The sequence below is a fragment of the Fusarium sambucinum genome, chromosome I, assembly GCF_050947815.1.
Source record: "Fusarium sambucinum isolate potato_lamoka chromosome I, whole genome shotgun sequence".
In the NCBI taxonomy this organism is placed as follows: Eukaryota; Fungi; Ascomycota; class Sordariomycetes; order Hypocreales; family Nectriaceae; genus Fusarium; species Fusarium sambucinum.
Window position 1 is genome coordinate 11,592,524 of NC_139294.1, and position 21,523 is coordinate 11,614,046.

General features: G+C 46.9%; 9 protein-coding genes across 9 annotated transcripts; 5 read left to right on the forward strand and 4 right to left on the reverse strand.

Moving 5' to 3' along the window:
* Positions 1-24: 24 nt before the first annotated feature.
* FSST1_006477 (NAD(P)/FAD-dependent oxidoreductase) lies at positions 25-1,372 on the reverse strand (the record flags this gene model as incomplete). The annotated part of the gene is made up of 2 exons (XM_083232849.1): positions 25-217; positions 273-1,372. 2 exons carry the CDS (start codon positions 1,370-1,372, stop codon positions 25-27), a joined length of 1,293 nt encoding a protein of 430 aa, XP_083089907.1.
* A 679-nt stretch (positions 1,373-2,051) lies between these two features.
* FSST1_006478 (uncharacterized protein) lies at positions 2,052-3,692 on the forward strand (the record flags this gene model as incomplete). Its single annotated transcript, XM_083232850.1, has 5 exons — positions 2,052-2,195; positions 2,256-2,517; positions 2,578-2,769; positions 2,816-3,207; positions 3,279-3,692. 5 exons carry the CDS (start codon positions 2,052-2,054, stop codon positions 3,690-3,692), a joined length of 1,404 nt encoding a protein of 467 aa, XP_083089908.1.
* Positions 3,693-3,866: 174 nt separating this feature from the next.
* Positions 3,867-4,622, reverse strand: FSST1_006479 (DJ-1/PfpI family protein; the record flags this gene model as incomplete). Its single annotated transcript, XM_083232851.1, has 1 exon — positions 3,867-4,622. The coding sequence occupies one exon, from the start codon at positions 4,620-4,622 to the stop codon at positions 3,867-3,869; it is 756 nt and encodes a 251-aa protein (XP_083089909.1).
* Positions 4,623-6,444: 1,822 nt separating this feature from the next.
* On the forward strand, positions 6,445-8,529 carry FSST1_006480 (uncharacterized protein; the record flags this gene model as incomplete). Its single annotated transcript, XM_083232852.1, has 2 exons — positions 6,445-6,461; positions 6,519-8,529. The coding sequence occupies 2 exons, from the start codon at positions 6,445-6,447 to the stop codon at positions 8,527-8,529; spliced, it is 2,028 nt and encodes a 675-aa protein (XP_083089910.1).
* Positions 8,530-10,948: 2,419 nt separating this feature from the next.
* On the forward strand, positions 10,949-12,346 carry FSST1_006481 (Alpha/Beta hydrolase protein; the record flags this gene model as incomplete). The annotated part of the gene is made up of 2 exons (XM_083232853.1): positions 10,949-10,999; positions 11,060-12,346. 2 exons carry the CDS (start codon positions 10,949-10,951, stop codon positions 12,344-12,346), a joined length of 1,338 nt encoding a protein of 445 aa, XP_083089911.1.
* A 538-nt stretch (positions 12,347-12,884) lies between these two features.
* FSST1_006482 (Zn(II)2Cys6 transcription factor domain-containing protein) lies at positions 12,885-14,122 on the forward strand (the record flags this gene model as incomplete). Its single annotated transcript, XM_083232854.1, has 2 exons — positions 12,885-12,962; positions 13,022-14,122. The coding sequence occupies 2 exons, from the start codon at positions 12,885-12,887 to the stop codon at positions 14,120-14,122; spliced, it is 1,179 nt and encodes a 392-aa protein (XP_083089912.1).
* Positions 14,123-14,706: 584 nt separating this feature from the next.
* Positions 14,707-16,260, reverse strand: FSST1_006483 (general substrate transporter; the record flags this gene model as incomplete). The annotated part of the gene is made up of 1 exon (XM_083232855.1): positions 14,707-16,260. The coding sequence occupies one exon, from the start codon at positions 16,258-16,260 to the stop codon at positions 14,707-14,709; it is 1,554 nt and encodes a 517-aa protein (XP_083089913.1).
* A 710-nt stretch (positions 16,261-16,970) lies between these two features.
* Positions 16,971-19,812, forward strand: FSST1_006484 (glycoside hydrolase superfamily; the record flags this gene model as incomplete). The annotated part of the gene is made up of 5 exons (XM_083232856.1): positions 16,971-17,239; positions 17,304-17,410; positions 17,460-17,868; positions 17,920-18,146; positions 18,200-19,812. The coding sequence occupies 5 exons, from the start codon at positions 16,971-16,973 to the stop codon at positions 19,810-19,812; spliced, it is 2,625 nt and encodes an 874-aa protein (XP_083089914.1).
* Positions 19,813-20,106: 294 nt separating this feature from the next.
* FSST1_006485 (fungal specific transcription factor domain-containing protein) lies at positions 20,107-21,135 on the reverse strand (the record flags this gene model as incomplete). The annotated part of the gene is made up of 5 exons (XM_083232858.1): positions 20,107-20,534; positions 20,593-20,777; positions 20,830-20,889; positions 20,941-21,027; positions 21,077-21,135. The coding sequence occupies 5 exons, from the start codon at positions 21,133-21,135 to the stop codon at positions 20,107-20,109; spliced, it is 819 nt and encodes a 272-aa protein (XP_083089915.1).
* Positions 21,136-21,523: the final 388 nt, after the last annotated feature.

The window sequence follows — 21,523 nt, forward strand, 5'->3', positions numbered from 1 at the left end:
ACACGTGATTTAATACGATACATATCATAGTTTTGCCTGCTCTTCCTTTCGTAGCACTCTCCATGGTCGACCACCGCGGCTACCATCACCTCTCTTGGGTTCGACTTCAGAATCTTGAGGCAGTCTTAAACGCCACTTGTTGCGAAGCTCTGTAGATGCCTTGCCCTCAAAACAGTCCGTTATGTACTTTCCGAGGACAGGCAAGAATTTAAAGGCACTATAGCGGTAAAGTCAGCTTATGTATCAGCACAGAAAGATATTCAAAGACTTACTGGCCAGCACCACCCGTAGCTATAAACAGACCATCCAGCTGAGGATGATGGTCGGCGATAAAGTCTCCTTCTGGAGTGTCCGAATACCAGCACATGCGTTTCTTCAGCCAGGGGTGACTAGCAAACTTGGGAACCAATAGACGAAGCCCAGCTCGGAGTTGCTCCTCTGCATCCTCAGGAAGATAACCAGCCTCAGCGTTGTTACCGATCAGCTTCGGGGAAGATACGAGGCGCTTTCCATCATCAACTGACATACGCGTGGCGAAGCCGTAACCGTGATGTGCGACCTTGAGAAGATTCTTGCCAGGGTAAGGAGGAAACACAAAGACCCCAGAGGTGAAATCTATGATAACAGGCATGCCTTGCAACGATGCTGCTTCCTCAGGGCTCAGTTGAATGAATCCAACAGACTGTCCAGATGCAGAAGAAGCGTGGCTGATTGGGACTATCTGGTTTGACCAGGCTCCAGTTGCCAGAATGACTTGATCAGCCGAGATCAATTCGCTTTCGGCTACATAAACGCCTCTCACCCTCTTGTTCTGAATCTGGAGTGATTTTACTGTGCCCCGTGGCCCCGTGATGAAGTTGACGCCTTGAAGACTGCACTCTTCACTCAATTGTCGGACACTTGCTTGTGCGTCTGCCCAGCCACCTCGTGGGTTAACGTAGGCATTGAATCCTTCAGTAGTAGCTGGAAAATTGGGATACCGGGTGCGTAATTGCTTGGCGTCGGTGATTTCACCACTGTTGTCCCCCAACCTCTCGCTCATACTTTTGCTCTTAGCGACATATGATGCATCGACGGTCTTATCGGCCATCATGACGAAGCCGGAAGGATGGAAATGGTCTTTGTATTCCGAATTCCATCCCCTCAAGGCTTCTCGTGCCATTGTGGCGTATAGCTCAGAGGCATACTCGACTCGGATGACCCGAGATATATCGACGCTGCTTCCATCAGGTACAGGGATATTGTATCTATCGAGTATAGTGACGTTCTCGTATCCGCGTTTCTTCAGTTCCAAGGCGGTGCCGAGCCCGAAGATGCCGCCTCCAACAATGACGATGGAGCCAGATTTTGGGAGGGATTCTTTCAAGACCATTGTGATGGAGAAAAGTCGGGATCGGTAAGAGAAATAGAGTCAAGATAAGTGATGGAAGTTGATAGGTTGAAGATAGGGAGCCGAAGACAAAAAGAGATTTAGTGACGATCTAAATGCTCTTAAGCGTTGTGAAAGCTCAGGGAATACCAGATTTGCTCACACCTCCAACAATTAAGTACTGTTATAGTTATACTTGTGTACATGGATGTCGGAGATATGGATGTCAAAAAGCGGGCACGGATGCCGACAAATGGGCACGGAACACCCTTCAAGTACGGAGAAGTTGATAGGGCCGGTCGGATTTTGAAATGACAGGTTCCAGACTCTCTCTAGTCATAAACTTATGACTAACCTGCTACGAAGAGATATGAATCGGGTTTTCGGAAATTCTTATCTACTAACTATATCCGCATTTTCCGACGGAAATTGATAGTTGGAACCGATAGCGGAAACTTTGTCGATAGTTACTTTCACCCTGGTTAGAACTACGAAACAGCCAAGATAAGCGTGCAGGTTTATCAATGCGGGGAAGTGTACTATGGTGCTCTCCCCCAGATTCTGAACCATCAAGTGGGACTTATAAATGAGCCCGTTGTCTCGTGTAGACTTGGAACAATACTGAGAATCACAACACCACCTTGTCATCTTGGTTACAAAAGCTTCACGCAATTCACCCAACATGTCAATTAAGAACGAACCCGGCCAATCAGACCCAGAAGCTTTAGCACCGAAAGCTTCCATGGGCAAAGATATGGTCGAAGAGTCAGCACACCACGATGCAGTATTTGGTGAGATCAGTGATGAGGGGCCCAATTATCGAAATGTAAGCATACAAGCGAGAAAACCACTCACGTTGTAGTTAAACTCGGCTAACGTTCCGTAGGTTGGCTGGCTTGGCACAGTTGCATTAATGATGAAGACCCAGATAGGACTCGGAGTCCTCTCTATTCCCGCTGCATTCGACACCCTTGGCTTGGTTCCAGGGGTGATATGCTTACTCGCTGTCGCCGGTATCACGACCTGGTCGAACTATATAGTCGGAACTTTCAAGCTACGTCACCGACAGGTCTACGGTATCGACGATGCAGGCGCTATGATGTTCGGTCGAGTCGGCCGTGAATTCTTCAGCGTCGCATTTTGTCTCTGTAAGATTCTCAATTTCGATATAGGGCTTTCTTATGTTCTTACTCTAACTACGGAAATAGATTGGATCTTTGCTGCCGGCTCTGGTATCATAGGCACGTCAATCGGTCTCAACGCTGTCTCTACCCATGGAACTTGTACTGCAGCCTTCGTCGCAGTCGCAGCCATTGCAGCATTTCTCCTCGCAAGTGTTCGTACTCTAGGTAGTATGAGCTGGATAGCGTGGGTCGGACTGTGCAGTATAATGATTGCAGGTGAGTTACCCTGATCTTTCCTTCAGCCATCTCTAACCGTGTTTAGTTTTCACTGTGACTGTCTCAGTGGGCGTACAGGATCGTCCTGCTGATGCTCCACGTGACGGTCTGTGGAGATCCGATTACAAGATCACTAATGATCCGCCATTTTGGAAAACTATATCTGCAGTAGCGACTATTATCTTCGCATATGCAGGCACAGGAGCATTTTTTTCTATCGCGGCCGAGATGCGTGATCCTCGTTACTACACCCGCGCATTACTGATCTGCCAAGGAGGCGTCACTGCAACATATCTAACGGTCGGGGTTGTAGTTTATTACTTCTGTGGTTCTTATGTCGCTTCACCTGCCTTAGGATCTGCCGGAGCTCTTATGAAGAAAGTCTGCTATGGTATTGCACTTCCTGGCATTCTCGTGAGCACTGTTCTCGTCATTCATGTAAGTACCCTATTCAAACACATCCACAGACATCGTTTTGGAAAAAAGACACTGGTTAACCGATGAAACAGTTCTCCGCCAAGTATATTTTTGTTCGCACGCTACGAGGGTCACCACATCTTACCTCGGGCTCTCTTATCCATTGGGTTGCCTGGCTAAGTTGTACAGCTGGTGTTACAGTTATAGCATACCTGATTGCCAGCGGAATCCCAGTTTTCGGTGGCTTGGTGTCGTTGATTGGCGCGTTGCTCGGAACCCTGATGTCTTTTCAACCTATGGGTTGTATGTGGTTATATGATAATTGGACCGAAGGTAGAAAGAACCCCACGGCTAGATGGGGAGCTATGGTTGCCTGGAGCGTTTTTGTCGTTCTGTCAGGGTCATTTCTTATGATTGCTGGTACATACGGGTCTATTGTTGGCATCATCAATTCCCCCGACAGAACTGCCTCCTGGTCTTGCTCAGATAACTCCAACTCTGTATAATGGAGGTTATCCGATATAATCCAGCTAAGCAAGGGATGTGGAAGATTGAGTCAGGGCTGGAGAGATATATTATATGGATAGTACTATTAATCAGAAAGATGTTTTACAGCCACGATATGCTTTACTACAAGTTAATAGGTCAGGCAAGAATGAAGTAACATCCTTTCAACTTATCTATTCCTGGGGCAGTACATCCTTGACAGTAAAGATCCTAGCAAATGGATCGTTGGAAGGATCCGGCTCATACCGATACTCCATATTATTTGCAATCCTCTCCAACAAACCTGGATATCGCTCCTCAGGATAAGCCTCTCCAATAAAAGCCATCATTCCATCTATTCCTGCACTTACTCCCGAAGAAGTCCAAATCTTGCCAGAAGTAACCCAGCGTGCCTGTGCCACCCAATGTGTTCGTGGACCACAAGGAGTCACCAACTCCCAATTGGCCTTGTTGGAAGTGGCACGTAGGCCGTCCAAAAGCCCAGCGTGCGCGGCAATAGCTGAGCCCGTACAGACTGTGAAAAGATTTTGCAGTGATGGAAACACTTTTTTGAGAAAGTCAATCTCTGGTTGAATTGCCTCCAATGGGAAGCTACCCCATCCACCACCGATGATAAGCACGTCTAGAGGAGGTGCTGTTTCAAAAGTATGCGATGGCTTATAAACTTGTGAAGATTGAAATGAAAAGCCGTCAGTGGGGTTCGCGGTGAAGGGAGGACCATTTCTAGGATTGGCTGGTGATAAATCCGCGGGAATATGAGGATTGTTTGCGTCAATTGGGCGGCCTATAACAGCCAAAGTCAATTTAGAATTGGGAAGTTGGTCGGTGAGAGTATTGAGACACTCGATAGGGCCAGCGACGTCGAGGACTTCAAAACCAGGGTATAAGAGCACGCCATAAGACAGCCTGGGGTTGCCTGCTTCAGCCATAACTGTAACAAAGTTTTTAAACTGACTTATAACTACTTCAGTACCTCTTAATGTCTTTATTATATAAGTGTTGTATAGGTGGAGCAATTGATTATGCTACGTGGCACTACATAATTGGTGTTGATCAACGAGTTCGTGCTTCAATGAAAAAGACGCGAGAGAGGATAAGCATAATATCACTAGAATGAATCCGGCCTTGAGATACCAGTTCCGTGTTCTATTCCAAAGAGGGATTGTTTTTTTGCGGTTAGTTCCTTGCAAATTCCCTATATTTCATTATGATCACATCCAGTTACCCTACTGACTCATACTTTACTGACCAGATCTTCATAAAATACCGCATCTCGTATAAAGTTAGCCGCCGTTGCAAGCTAAGAGTGAAAAAGAACAAGCGCTGACTAGATACAATGTAAGATCTGGTCTAAGACGGTTTTGTTTCTAATTATAACGGCATTCTTGATGGAGGTTAAAAATTGATGTTGCTAGTCCCTGGATAATTGGTAAACAAAATCATGTGACCCTACACGTGACACTAACAAAATCCCCCTGCATCTTACCCCTCTGTCCTTCGATGCTTTGTTATAAACAGGTCCGATTCCAAGTCATCGAGCAACCATGTCAGTCTTGACATATATCCGAAAAAGGCTATGTTTTCCCAGCCACCCTTTCACCGGAAACAAAAACCAATCTGAGACAGGGATCTGGGGGTTCACAATCTATCGCACTTACTATGGGCTTGGATCTGACAGACAATGGGAGAATTTGATTGCGACTGCCAGGGATGAAGTCTTGGCTAAACTCATTGATGTGGTTGACGAGCAGAACAGAGATGAAGCTGAGGAAGTCGCCTCTCGATTTTGCCTTGACGCTAGATCCGATATCGATCTTTTGGACGGGATAGAACTTTCAAACAGCTCGCAAACTCTACAATGACCAGACAGGTGGAATACCTTTGTCCGTTGATGGGGTGTATGTCTTCATTGTAGCTGATGAGGAAGCACTGGAATCAGCAGACAAGGAGAGATACTTTCTAAAAGCAGTCGACGCTGAGGCGCCAGGATTGGAAACGGAAAACGAAGATGGGACGGAGGAACCAAAGTACTGGGGATGGATGGGAATTGGGTCAGATCAACTTCAAGAGCTTTGGGGCATCAATACACGATACAACATGCTGTGGGCAGTGAATGAGTCGGAGCTCCATGAACTGTTATGGGAGGCAAACAGTGGGCGTTAAATCACCGGTAATATAAACTACCCTAAAAAAAAACAGTTATTCTTGGAGATAGCTACTCGACCTCAAGCCCTGAAAGATCACCATGGGGGAATGTCCTTCAGGCTCTTTTCATGCCTCCACGTAACCCACTGGCACTATGAAACCTAATTAAGCATACGATTTAATGCGTAAAACACATGATTGGGCGCAGCTGCGGAGTCTCCACTACTCGACATTTTCCTGGCTCAGCATACAGTCAAGCCAAGGTTTTCGCCTTGGCCAAGCATTCGGTATCCAATGACCGATTTCTCGCATTCTACCCGTGGATACTCATCTCGTAATTCGCCCTTGGATCATAGAAGATATTACCCAAAGCAGTAACCCAAGTAATGCATCGTCATTCTTGACACTCTAATGCTAAAATGTCAGTCTGGTAGCACCCTGTAGTTTGGAATAGGGGTTTTACAACTAGGATAGTATGTCTGGAACTCGAGAAATAGATAAATAGCCCATTCATGTGTGGCATATAACAGTAAGCACTTCGGTACCGGTACTCTCCTACCTGTCGAGTATTACTTGAAAACTTATCTTACAATACCCCAAGCCACGATGCGGTACATCCCTATGTAAGTGATTTCCCTTCATAAGATAAGGTTAAAATTGACCTAATTGATTTTCCATAGGGTCGCAAGCCTTTTTGCAGGCTTGGTTTCGTCTACTTCGCTTTCTATTGACCAACGAGATACTGTTGGTTGTATGGTAGATGACAAGACTGGGGCAGTATTTGTGACAGCAGACTGCGTTGATCCTGATTATGCCTTCCCTGTCATCGATAGCGAAACCGACGAAACAAGTCCCGTTCCTTACAGGAAGGTATCCGGACACTTCAACGGTACCACTCTAGACTTCACCATTTATCTCACTCCAAAGTCGAAATGGGATGGACGCTTCTTTCAACTTATGTATCCATCCCAAACTTCCGCCGCTGACGACAACACTATCCTTTTTGGCGTGGAAAGTGGTGGCTATACGGTTCAGGCTTCTGCATCAACGGGCTATCGCGCTGACGCGGCTGCTGCAAAGTTTTCCCGCCAAGTTGCATCAAAGTACTACAATGTCTCGTCTGAACAGATCTACGGCTACGTTTATGGTGGAAGTGGTGGCTCTCTCAAGGCTATTGGTGCAGCTGAGAAAACCTCTGGCGTCTGGAACGGGTGTGTCGCGCTGATCCAGGCGACGCCTATGTCAATACCCTATAACTGGGGTATTCGAGCCTTTGGTGGATTTATTTTGAAGAACCATTCCGATAAGCTCATCGACGCAATCCAGCCTGGTGGCTCTGGACACCCGAATGTGGTTCTCAACGAGCTTGAACGGGCAATTTTCAAGGAGACAGAACAACTTGGTATTCCCCCAAGAGGGTGGGAAGACTGGGATTCCATTGTCAGAAATCGTACTCAGCAATTGCAGACTCTCAAAGATATTGCCATTCCTATGGTTCAGAGTATGGACCCTACCTATGCCGATGATTTCTGGACTCAAGATGGATATGCTGGAAGAGATCAATCTGAGCTTGGTGAAAGGTTCCGCGCCGCCCTCTTCCAGTTTAACAGCTCCATTGAGAAGACGACTAAAGGCAAGGACGAGTTGACATCTGACTTTGTCCTTGCAAACTTGCCTGACAGCGCCGCCGATGTCGACGGCCTTGGCTTCTCCGTCATAGTTGGCAACGCTAGTCAACATTTTTCTGGTAAGCTGGATGTTGGCAAGAGAACTGTGTACATTTTGGGTGGCGCTTCCAACACGACCCTTGAAGCCCTTGTCCAAGGCGCCAACATCACAATTGATAACCGGTGGTATCTCGCCATGCATACCTTTCATCGGCACCAACTTCCTCCACAAGAGAGCGGATTTTATGGTCATAACTACCTACGCAATGAAGAGGGCCAGCCACTATTTCCTCAACGTCAAACTTTGGTCGGGCCTCTTATTTCCCAATCATCTGCTGGGGGTGCCACGCATACCGGCAACATCACCATGAAGTTGATCGTCATGAACAATCTTCTCGACTTTGACGCCTTCTCCTGGCACGCAGATTGGTACAAAACGCAGGTCGAAAAGGCCAAGGGCGGCTTGAAAGATCATTATCGCCTATACTACAGCGACAATGCAGACCATATCATGGGGTATGGAAACATCAAATCTCCTTACACGAATCGGGTCGTGGATTTCACTGGCCTCTATCAACAGCACCTACGCGACCTGAGTGCGTGGGTTGAGAATGATGTCAACCCGCCCAAGCCTACAAACTACACAGTCGTTAATGGCCAAATCGAGATCCCCTCAAATGTATCGGAACGCTTGGGTATCCAGCCCGTGGTTGAGCTTCTTGTAGATGGAACCAAGCGCGCTCAGGTGGCCCAGGGAGAGGATAAAGTATTCACTGTCAAGGCTCAAGTCCCGGATGGTATTGGCAAGATTGTCACTGTAGAGTGGGATCCTCTTGGACTTGGCGAGTTTACCAAGAAAGATATCGAAGTCGGAAGTCAGGTTGATGTTCAGTTCTCATATTCATATGAGAAGCCTGGGGTTTATTTTGCCAGTGTCCGAGCTGCTTCTCATCGGAATGGAAATACCGATACGGAGGTGGGCTTAGCCTGGAACTTGGATCGCGTGAGAGTCATTGTCGAATAATTCTTCTTTTGTAATTTGCTTTATTATTAACTATCTTATCAAATGTACCTTTTATTGGAAACTGTTCAGCATCGTGGAAATTATAGCTGTCACTTCCAATCTCAAGACATATGGATAATATGCATACTGCTTATTTTTACATTAGCCAAATTTCGCATGGACAACCTTTGTGGGACTGTCACCTCACCATTTCTGTACGTGATCTCGTTGATCAAGCATCTTTGCCACCTCTATGGCTTGCCTCATATTGTACTTGTGTCCAAGTACCATAAGGCGATCTTTGATGTAGTGTCTAGCTAGAGGCGGGCATACGTCGAGATTTAAGATGCTTGTCAAAGGCCAAATGAGGTACCGTGCCTCTATACTGTTTTGAGATTCGAGTAGGTCTAGGTAGTAGGGGACGCTTGCTAGTATATCTTTGACCAGCTCTGCGCTCTCGACAAGTACTTTCTCCATCGTGCAATCTATTGCTTCGGGGAAGATACAATCCGTATCAGGGTATTGACAGGAATTATCTATACCTGAGCCGCGTTGCAAAGCAGAAAACATCCACTGCAGCAGACCTAGATTTATCAGCCTAGCCGCGTTGTATAGGCGAGCTGTCTGTTGATCTTGGTATCGATGCATCACACCTTCAAAGGTATGAATGTCGTGAACATCTTGGTACCTATCATTGCCATCCATGATGTGAATGACTTCAAACGGTGCTATTTCACAAAGGTGCTCCCGAAATATACTCACCTTCTCATGTAATTCAAAGGTCTCCTTGAGTACTTCCTTGGCTGTCATATTCTTCATGTTCGGAGATATGATAGCCATGCGCCAAAGAAGAAACATTATACTTTTGCTGACAGAGTCAAGCCATGGGGACGAAGATGTGGCATTCTCAAAAAGTTGATGAAGTTCAGGGGATACTGGGGTGTGATGAGTGATGGAATCGATCAGCACATTCACCCCGGCATGATGAAATAACAAACGTCCGAAATGACTCTGGAATTGTCTCTTTTTTCTTAACAAGAGAAGCTGAGAAGACCCCCGAATGTGAGCATTCCAGTTTTCGGGATCACCGCCATTATGGAAACAGAGGGCCTCAAATGCTGATAGCAGAAGTACGCAAAGTAGTGTACTATCGAGAACAGCCGTTTCAGGATGACTGAGTAGCCGGTTCGTTTGGACCAGTGATCTGGCATAGTATTGCCTAGCTGTACACGACAAGTTGTCATCTCTGTGTTGTAATGCCATTGACCCCAATGCTGACGCACATAGGGCTTGTGTGATCTTGTCATCCTTTACCAAAGAAGATGAAAACTCGGGTAAATATGAGAACGTTCCTGAACGTGAAAAGATGGAAAAGAAATATCCTAAAGCGGTGGCCTCAAGTGGCAATGGAATGTTTTCCGGGATGGGCTCAGCCACATCGCGTTTCCACATTTCCCTTTCGGACTGATTTCTGAGACCTTTATTGCGTCGGAGTGCCTTTTCTTTCACCTTGAGTGTCTCATCCTTAATTTTGAAGACTCGGAGGCTCCGATATTCACAGGTAGCAATGCCCATACGTGTACAAGTAGAGCATCGAGGTTTTTTCTCGTCACACTAGTGTACAAATGGTTAGCATTGATTTCTTGAGGCTGAGTTCGGTCAACGATAATAGACTGCGCCACTTGATCTATGTCCATGGCATGTTGAAAGATTTCGGCATGCGTGGTAGGTACCTTTCTTCTCTTGAGACGACACGGCTCACAGGCTTGTGAGGGCTTCCCTGCGAAACCCATTCTAGTCCTAGCAATCCGATTTGTTGGGAGTGAATCGATCTGTAACTTGGACGGAATATGTTCTTGTCTAGGAACAGTATCCTAGGAGAAGTCGTGATGTAGCAGACAAGTCTCCTGCTGCTCGTGGCTGTGTAATATGTGCTCGTCACCCTGGAATACGTATGAATTTATGTGAAAGAGGCATGTTGTTTCGACGACATGTGGGGGTTTTTGTTCCTGATGATGACACTAGACTCTATACAGCGTAGCGTCGAAATGACCTACCATGAAAGGTTTAGCTCATGCGTCAGTCTAATCGATCAATTGTGGGCACATCAAGTTCGCTCTGGCATTTCTTAGCGCTTATTGTCTTGACCCAGCCTTCGTGAAATTGCTGTGATCAACTGGCGATCATCTATGCTCACTACGCATTCGCATTCGCATATGTTCAAGATCTCATGACAAGCATTACCGACCTACCATGATAGACCTGATAGCATTGAAGGATTGTTATCCATGTAAGTTATATGGGTAAGCTAAGCTTCACCAGATGGGTGTTTGACATGCTATATAAGGCAAGTACACCCTGACTTGTCATTCTGTACCTGCTCATCAACTTTAGCTTCTTATTCACAAAGACTTTACTCAACATCTTCAGCATCTCCATTATGAAGGCTACCCTCAAAAACACCGCTTTGCTGATTGCAAGCTGTCCTCTGGTAAGTCAATGTTTTCTGAAAACTGATATCATTTCCAATATGCTGACTACCATGATTCAGACTACAGCACTTGCATTCCCTACTACGAGTTCCTTCAGACCCGACGTCATGGCCAGATCACACAATAACACTGTCAACGCGACGATGGCTCCTATCGTGGGCGACGAGTCCTTCAACTTCAACATCCTGGTTTATATGTCGAGCGCTCCGTACCAAGGCGCTGATATCGGCGAGGTTCTTGTTGCTGCCAACAATATCAAAGACGGGGACTTTGAAAGTTTTTATGAACAGTTCAATAGCCTGGCTACTCGCGTTCACGACCAAGCTATCGCAATTGACGCCAAGAAGCATCCCGTCTCTGCTAGAAATGCATTTTTCCGGTCCTCTAATTATTATCGCGCCGCCGATGTGTATCTTCATGGCAACTGGAATGACCCGCGAATTATGGAGTTATGGGAAAAGCAAGCCGCAGATTTCAACAAAGCTATTCAGTTGCTGCCGCAGCCCGGCGAACGAATTGAGATTCATGCGGACAACTTTACTATCCCAGCTATCTTCTTCAAAACCAACTGGCCCGGAAGACGCCCCACGGTTATTCTTGGCCAAGGTTACGATGGAGCCATGGAAGACTTGTACCATGTTATGGGCGAAGCTCTTCTTCAGCGTGGCATGAACGCTATCGTTTACGAGGGTCCGGGGCAGCCAACTGTCCGCCGATATCAGGATCTCGGTTTCATTCCCGAATGGGAAAGGGTTGTTACCCCTGTTGTGGACTATGTCCTGACTCGTGATGACGTGGACGTTGACAAGATTGCATTGATGGGCTATTCATTTGGTGGCTTCCTGGCCCCTAGAGCTGCTGCCTTTGAACACCGACTTGCAGCCGTTATCGCCATCGATGGTGTTTATGACTTTGGGGAAGCTATTCTCCAACAGTTCGGCCCGGATGCTGCCAAGGCTGTTCAGAGTGGTAAGAAGGACTACGTCGATGGTCTTGGAAAGCAGCTCCAGACGGACCCGGATACTCCCACAACCTTGCGATGGGGTCTCAACCAAGGCGAATGGACGTTCAAAACTCATTCAGCCTATGATTTTGTCACAAAAGCCCAAGATTACACACTTGATGGATATATTCAGAAGATCAAAACTCCAGTATTTGTCGGTGAAGCCAAAAGCGATGTCTTTTTCGAGGGACAGGCTGCGAAGCTGGCTAAGGAATTGGGAAATCTTGCCACGTACCATGTATTTGAGGACCTTTTGGGTGCTGGTGAACATTGCCAGATTGGGGCTTCAGTATTGATGAACCAGGTCTCTTTGGATTGGCTGGAAGATGTTTTTTGCAACTAAAAGAAATCTACAGGCGAATAACGAGACATTGGTTCTGTTTCGTGGTATATCTGGCATTTCTAGCTAAGTAGAGGAAAGTCGTGAGACTGAGATAGGAATTCAGGGGTTAGCTGTATAAGTATTACTTTGCATGATATTTTTTTATGTAATCTTATCGATAATAGATACAGACAGCTCGTCGTGATTCTCAATTTACTATTAGTCATACTGTTAAAGCTAGTAACTTAAGATGTCTCGACGCTAGTGAGATTACCTCCTGGAATTGGCGCGACCTGGATTTTCTTCCATCCTCATACGTAATTAGCCCACACACAGCTCCACTGAGAAGCACAATTACCGAAGGACTGAAGGGGACCACATTCGATACGTAAATTATGCGATTGGCTCCTCCGGAAACATGTAGCAGATGCCCCTTAATCCCTTCTGAAACTCTGTCATGCACCCATTGCTTCTTAAGCGACTCGATCTCTTCCAAAACCTGTGTTCCCAACTTAGACAAGTGTAGCTTGATAATTACAGTAACAAATACCCTACAACTATGTCTTCCACAACATCACGACGAACGCATAAAAAGTCTAGGTTGGGATGCCTGGAATGTAAACGTCGGCATATCAAGGTAATTATTTTTTAGTCCAAGGAATTCCGCATTTATGTTCTTTGACTGACTTAAACCAGTGCGACGAAAGACATCCTACCTGTGGCAATTGCATTGTCAGTGAACGACGATGTTCCTTTCCCAACCCACGTCCACACAAATCATGTACAGTCACTCCTTCACCGTCTGTCATCAATCACGGCCCGAAATATCCCAAGCTTGAGCCATTGTCTTGGTCCATCAGTAATCCAGTTGAACGCGCTGCTGGCTTTCCCAACGATGTCAATATCCAACATATGGAGTTACTCATTCATTTCTCAGTCGACATTCCACTTCCAGATATTGACGAGGCTCTCCAAGCCTCTTTCACTAAATTGGTGCTCAACGTCGGGCTAGACGCACCATATCTACTATATCAGACCCTTGCGAGTTCGGCCCGTCATCTTGCCATCGTCAAGCCATCTCTGTCACCGAAATATCTACGACAGGCAACAGAATTACTGCACAGCAGCATAGAAAAGTTCAACACACTGAACTTGCGCATCGACGATTCCAACTGCGTGCCTGCACTCCTGTTTTCCTCTTTCCTCGCAAGAGATATGCTGACTAGCACGCTTGCTGCCGTCCATCAACACCAAGACTTCTCATTGTTCTTCCACCAGTACATCCAGTATATCCATGTACAGCGCGGAGTCCAGGCTATTGGATCTTCCACCTGGCCGTTTCTTATGCAATCTGAACTCCGACCATTTTTGACATGGGGAGCCAGACTTTCTAAGCTTTCGCCTCAGGGTCGTGAATTGAGTGAACTCATTGCATTAATCACCGAAAACTCGGCCTTGGACAAAGAAGCGACGGAGGCCTACATAACTTCAGTACACTATTTACAAGTTGGGTTGGATTACTTACTTTCATCAAAGTCTCGGAAGATGGGAATACATATGGTATTCAACTGGGCAGTATTAATACCGCCTAGATATATCGAGCTTCTCACCCTGCGTGAGCCTCAAGCACTCATTATTCTCGGCCACTATGCAGTCCTTTTGCACCTATGCAAGGATGTGTGGCAGGTGGGAGACTCGGGGCGCCACGTACTCGGTGGGATTGTTAAGCAACTGACGTCCAAATGGGTTCAAATGTTATGGTGGCCGCTTTCCGTAATCGGACTCGAATTGGGCTAAAGTTGGGGCATTGGTATTGTAAATCCAGACTGTGATGGGTGATCCAGCCTGATGAAGCACATACTATACCGCTGAACGAGATAGGTCTGACTAGCTTGGCTAGTTTCATCAATTTTGATTGTTAATTAGCACAACAGAAACTTAATGGATTACTAAGAGGTGAACAGAGGATACCTTACGAAAATGGTGAATATCTTCTATGGCCAAATTAGATATTCTCAACACACCAAATAGACTCTTGGTGTCATATCAGATCTTGCCGCTGAGCATATTAAGACAGTGGAAAATCCGGGAAGAAGCAGTGGCGAAGATGGATGGTTTCGCGGGGTTTAGTAATCGACTGAAACATAATTTGAAGAAATTAAACTAAGTGCTTGCTGGCCTAGAAGGAAAATTCGATGGACTAAACAGATTCAACTCCCGAGACTACACTTCAAGAAACTGGAAGTAAGATACTAGGCCACGATTGATGCACACTTTTGATCACTTTATCAGCGCGGATCAATGCCGACTAGTGAAAGACTGGAGATAAATGTGAAACCTTAGATACTCCCCAGCCTTGACAATCCAGCTATAGCATTAAACTACAGAATCTTTTCAACATGAGTGCTATCCTTGTTATCGATGTCGTCCGGCTGGCCCTTCTCCTCTGGCCCATCCGATTTTGCCTCGTCTCCAAAAGCTTCCTGAATCCTCTCAAGAGTATAACCCTTAGTCTCAGGGTAAAGCCACCAGAAAACGAGAATCTCAACTAACAGCCAGCCTACATATACAAGATAGTACTTCCATCCTAGAGAGTCCATGCCGACTGGATTAACGAATTGGTTGAAGAACGAGGCGGCCTTATTAGAGAACACCAAGATACTCATACCCATAGCTCGAAGCCTAAAGGGCAGAATCTCGGTGGGATACAAGAACAGCAGCGGGTTGAGGCAAATATTAAAAGATGCATAGTAAATGAAGATGAATGCTAGGGCAGACTTGCTGGCTGCTTTGGATCCTGTCTCGTTGTAGATAGCGATGCTAATTGTGAGGGCAGAAAACGTCAAAAACATTGCTATGCCTCCACCAATAAACATTGAACGGCGGCCGATCTTGGTTGACAATACGGCTGCGAAAAGGGCTGTTACATAGTTGACAGTGCTGACGGTTCCATTCAGCATAGTCTGTTCGCGTTGGGTTGCAATACCGATGCTCGATAGGATCTTTGTGAGGTAGTAGGACACGAGGCCATTGCCTGACCATTGCCCAAAGACTGCTAGGGTAATCAATATAGCAAGTCGCTTTCGGTTTGCAGGGGTAGTAAAGAAGAGCTTCAAGCCTTGGCCTTCAATGGCCCGCTCAGCCTTGAGGGCTTCGTTCATCTCCCAAAACTCGGCCTGTACTAGTGAACTATTCCAATCGCCATTGCCGTGGTTCCTGACCAGTACCTTGTATGCTTCATCGCCTCTATCCTTGTAGGCCAGCCACCTAGGCGATTCATCTAGGAACCATACAAAGATGACTTGGATGCATGCTGGACCGGCTTGGAGAAGAGTTGGAAGGCGCCACGCCCAGGCACTGGGAATGCGGTAACTACCAAATGCTACCCAGCCCGCAAGCAAGGCGCCCAGATAGAAACTTGTATTGTATAAAGAGCCAAAGAAGACTCTATGTCGAGGATGGGCGAGTTCGGAAATCAGGACTGGGGCTGCGGCGAGAGCGAGGGTGATACCGAATCCGACAATTATACGTCCACCGATGAAAAGACCGATACTCCTGCTAACGCATTGAATGATGACCCCGATGATCATGATAAAGCTTCCGATAATGATTGAGAGACGGCGACCGAAACGATCTGAGATCAAGGCAGAGAAAGGGGTGGAGATAATTGCACCTAATGGATAAGATGCGCTGGTGAAACCCAACAATGCGCCCTTTGGCGCTCCGAATTGGTTGTTCCATGCTGCAACACCTTGTAAAGAGGTAAGAACACTGCCATCATAGCCATTAGTGGCGCAAACGACGAGGCAAGCTGGCGCGAGGATAGAATAGAGATGGATCAGCGATGGAGTGAGAGCGAAGGGCGAGCTCTTGTCCTGGGCAAGTATCTCGGCCACCGTATGAAAGGGACGATGAGAAGGAGTCTGGGCACTCATAGTGGCTCAGCACCCAAGATATAGGCGAGGGAAGACTTGTGAAGAGGATAGAATCTGTGTCTATTGGTGGCGATCAATGGTTCCAACAACATGCGGTAATGCAGGTGAATGTAAACTCTTTATAGTAGGCCTCTGATGCACCATCATTCTAGTAGATGCTTTCCATCGCAGAAACAATTGAACTAACATTAAGAGTACAAAATAGTCTCACCCCGGCTTTGCGATGCCCCGCGCTCAACCCCACCCCGGAATACCCAGTCGATGCTAACGCCATGTTCTCAAACAGGTTACTTGGTGAGGCAAAAGATGTCGAAGATGGGGAGAGACGGACCAACTCCGCTAATCCTCATCGTCAAAAGCGGGGTAAAAGGGAAATTGGCTAGTCTCCGGGGCGGAGTGAATGTCCGTCTCTCCCCGTTCCAGAAATCGGCTATTTAGACATACCGTGTTAGGAAATGACCCTGCTGATCTCAATGTTAAAGGCGACGGGGAGAGGCGGACCAACTACGACTGGTACTACACACCAAAGTATCACTTCTCAAGCAATGGATCATGTTGAATCATAGTATTTCCACTTGAATCAGGTTGAGATCGGCTGATTCTTTATCTCATATAAACAGACAGTATTCCATCAATTGACTAAGAAGAATCTCCGCAAACATCTCTTCCGCATTAGTTTTCCCAGTCTCTTTGATCTCACCCTTACCACAATGACGCTGGTGAAAGTGCAACAACCCGCAGTTATTGCGGCTCCCTTAACCAACGGCCACACCAGAAACGAGGCCAAGGCATGGGCACAACAAAAGCTATCTCAGATGACCCTTGAAGAAAAGGTCCATTTACTGACCGGACAAGACCTATGGAGAACCAACCCAATTCCTCGTCTTGGTGTCTCTAGAATAAAGACCTCGGATGGTCCAACAGGTGTTCGTGGTGGTATCTTTACAGATGGAGTCAGTGCAGCCTCTCCACCCTCTGGGTAAGTACACTTCATTTTCTGCTTTAATACGCCACGGCAAAAACTGATTGAGAATTTATGAAAGCGTATCTCTTGCGGCTACTTGGGATCTTTCCGTGATCAAAGATGTCTGTAGTGTCTTAATTACCGAGGCCAAGAGCAAAGAAGTCGACATCATCCTTGGACCTACTGGTAAATTTAGCATCTCACCACCATTTACAGCATACTAACTTTCGAATAGTCTGTATTCCTAGGACACCATTGGGAGGCCGCAACTTCGAAGCATACAGCGAAGATCCCTTCTTAACTGGCAAGATCGCCGGAACGTTCATCAACGAGATCCAGAAAGAAGGTATCGGCGCTTGCATCAAGCATCTTGCCGCCAATGACCAAGAAACACGTCGATTCTTTATCGATGAGAAGATTCCTGACCGAGCTCTTCGCGAGATTGCCCTCCAGCCGTTCCAGATTGCTATTCGGGACAGTAATCCCTGGACAGTAATGACAGCGTACAACAAAGTCAATGGCATCTTCTGCTCTGCACACGACTTTTTGATCCAGGATGTGCTTCGCAAGGAGTGGGGTTGGGATGGTCTTGTTATGAGCGATTGGTTTGGTACCAACAGTGTCGTTCCCTCTGTGAGGGCAGGGTAGGTCTCCATTGTTCTTCCGTATAGACATCTGGTAACTGACTTGAATAGGCTTGACCTTGAGATGCCTGGGCCAGTCAGGAGGAGGGGCAAACATCTGATTGATGCTTATCGGAAGGGCCTCGTCGATCTGTCTTTCATTGACGCCTCTGCCTCACGTGTTCTTGAGCTGCTACATAAGACGGGCAAAAGCGATGTTCCGGATTGGAAGGAGGGTGAAGAAAAGGCAGATAATTTGTCAAAGCACCGAGCTATTCTACGTCACGCGGGTGCTGAAGGTACATCGATCATCAGGAATGAAACCAACAGTACAGCTAACTCCATCTTACAGGTATCGTCTTACTCAAGAACTCGGCCAACATACTTCCCCTTTCCGATCTCGACAATAAAAAGATCGCCGTTCTCGGTCCTAATGCTCTTCGATCCGTTGCGACGGGCGGCGGTAGCTCTAATCTCGCACCTCACTATCGCACGACTCCCTTCCAATCCATCAAGACTGAGATATCCGCCAAGTTTCCTACAGCTAGTGTCCAGGCCCATGCGGGTATTCTTACACATCGATACACTCCTCTTGTTGATCCAGCCGCCATGAGGAATCCGGAGACAGGAAAGGCTGGTTTCTTGTTGTCCCTCTACAGGAACATGAGCCATAGCGGCGAGCCATTCATGGTCGAGAACCGTCCCAGCTCCAATTTGGTCTGTTACGATGGACTTGCAGCTGAGCTCACAACTGGGGAAAGATATTCGTATAGGGGAAGAACCATCATCACTCCAAAGACAACCGGCTTGCATGAGTTCTCTCTGTCCTCATGTGGTCCAGGAAAGCTCATTCTTGACGGAAAGGTCATAATCGACATTGAGCGACACTGGTGGTCTCCCAAGTCCGCTCTTTTCATGAGCTACGGCTCTCCTGAAGAGCGTGTTAAGATTCATATGGAAGCCGGACGAGAATATGAGCTTCTTCTAGAGTCTGTTAGCCGAGAGCCTAAACCCTATGACATGGATTATATGGCCGAGCTTGAACGAGAAGAAGTGCAAGATGGCGGCCGCATCGGCTTTATGGAGAATCCCGGTGATCTCGACGAGTTCTACCAGAAGGCTGTCGACTTGGCTCAAGAGAGCGATGTTGCCATAGTTGTGGTAGGTAAGGATCATGAGTGGGAAACAGAGACCAGTGATATGGTATCAATGGACTTGCCAGCCCGATCGAACGAGTTCATCAGCGCTGTTGCTCAAGCGAACCCCAACATTATCGTTGTGAACCAGACCGGCAGCCCAATCACTATGCCCTGGAAAGACGAAGTTTCTACGATTGTTCAGGCTTGGTACCAGGGGCAGGAACAGGGCAACTGTCTAGCAGACATTCTCTTGGGAACAGTTAACCCGAGTGGAAAACTGCCCATTACATTTCCTAAACGTATTGAAGATACGCCTCCATATGATAACTTCCCTGGTGAAAACGATGTGGTTCATTACGGTGAGGGTATCTACGCCGGTTATCGCTTCTACAACCATCGCAAGATCGAGCCTCTGTTCCCCTTTGGCGCTGGTTTGTCTTACACTACCTTCAAGTACAGCAGCATCCGTCTTAGCATGGATGATTTCCACATTGATCAAGGGATCGAAGTACAAGTGGACATCACCAACACTGGATCCCGGGATGGAAAGGAGATCGTTCAGTTCTACGTCGGTCAGGTTGATCCAAGACTGCACCGACCGGAGAGGGAGCTCAAGGGTTTTGACAAGGTACATATCCCCGTTGGTAAGACGGTGACGGCGCGAATGAAGATTGACAAGGTCAGCTTGTCGTACTGGGATGATAGCTTCAACAAATGGGTGGTTGAGCAGAACGCCAAGTTTTATGTCTCGGCAGCTAAGAACTCGAGAGATGAGGGAGTCACAGCGACGTTCAAGTCTGCCAAAGAATATCAGTGGATAAACTGAAACTTTCATGTTTGCGATGAAATAGAACTACCATTCAATAGCATATAGAAATGACAACATAAACCTTTCATCCAGTCAGAAGCTGTAAAAGTTCGCCATCTCGTACAGAAGTGGGAGACATCTCTGCTACTATAGCTGACATAGCCATCCTCGCTTGCTCTGCTATTCTCCATTGCTGAGGCAATGCAAATTGACAAAAGCTACTGCGACGTATTAATGCGATTTGCACTTCCAAAGCAAATAAACTCAACCAAAGTTAGCACTAGACACGATACTGCTGATACTTGGATAAACCTACCACCTGCAGGAATTGATAGGATGTAAGAGAAGCGGCAAAGGCTCATATAGCATTCCGCTAGCAATAACAACCATGAGCGCGCATCCCACCGCTATTCTTGCGCCCCTGCTATCGACTTCACTAAGTGGAGTGGCTAGATCGTGGTGTAGGGCTTTGTATATGTACGGTCGGTGGATGATTGACTTGGCAGCGAAATAGCGGCATATCAAGTGACCTCGCAGTTTCTCGTCGGTCGACCGTTGGTGTTGCTCAAGCGGAATTTCCGAAAGCTGCGCCTCGGTGAAAGTCGCAAACTCCAATCCTTGGGGTAGGCAAGTTCTCCATTCTTCAAGCTGTCGATCAAGTTCATAGATAACTTGTGGTGATACCGATAGGAATGCCGCAGGCTTATCGGTATGCGGTAACTCGTTCTCGTCTTTTTGGCCTAGTGTCTCCCGTCAGTGCCCAGTTGGAGGGGGAAAGATTGGGACGAGGTTGCTTACCTCGGCTATAAAGGTGGAAGAGAATGCGGTTAAGTAGTTTTCTCATAGAAATGAGCCCCAGGAAGAATAATTGGTATCGTGCGTGGCGAGGATCAGTGTCTGCTGCAGGAACGACTGGAAGAGGCATGCTGCTGGCAAGCTTGCCGAGTCCGCTGGCTGGGAAGTCATACTCTGCAAGGATTTGACTAAACCAATGTCAATACCTAGAAGTTTGAGTAGCATGACTACAAAGCTTACCTTTCTTGCAAGTATGCTATCCAGAATAATTGACAATGCTGTGCCTCTAATTTCCGTTGCCTGTGCATTGTCAGCCAGGATGTACTTGGCTAAAACAAAGGCGTCTCTTACAGTGGTACAAGGATTGAAACGGTGCAACAAGCTCGATGGTTGACTTGCCACGCATCGTATACCCTGAGTTTGGCAGAGTTGAACAGCCTGAAAGCCTTGTTAGCATTTGCAAGTCAACTAGGGAATCTCAACTAACCCCATGAGAAGCAAACACTGAACACTTTCCCAGTTGGCCGCTTCAAGATCACGGAACATGTTGTTTGCCAGATTAAATAATTCTATCCCGGCATCGTGCTCATTTCCCGAAGACCATTCTTCATGGCCGGAATAGTAAGCAGCGATAGACCCCAAGCTACACACCAAAAGTACAGTGCATGTTTTGTAGTTTGGTGCAAAACTCGTTTGCACTGCGTCACTGAGAACTTGAGAGTAAAAATGGGTCTCATGTAGGATGAGGCATGATGGATGAAAGTGTTGGAAGTAGGACTGTGTTAACAAGCTCACGTGGGATAATGAGAGGCGCGATAGCCAACAAGATTCGCCCGGTGTACCTGGGCTATTGATGCAGCGAGGTGGTGCTGTCGATGACGATAGTCTTGGCCTCTTGATCTCAAGGTCCATAGGATACTGCAGTTCAGGCTCA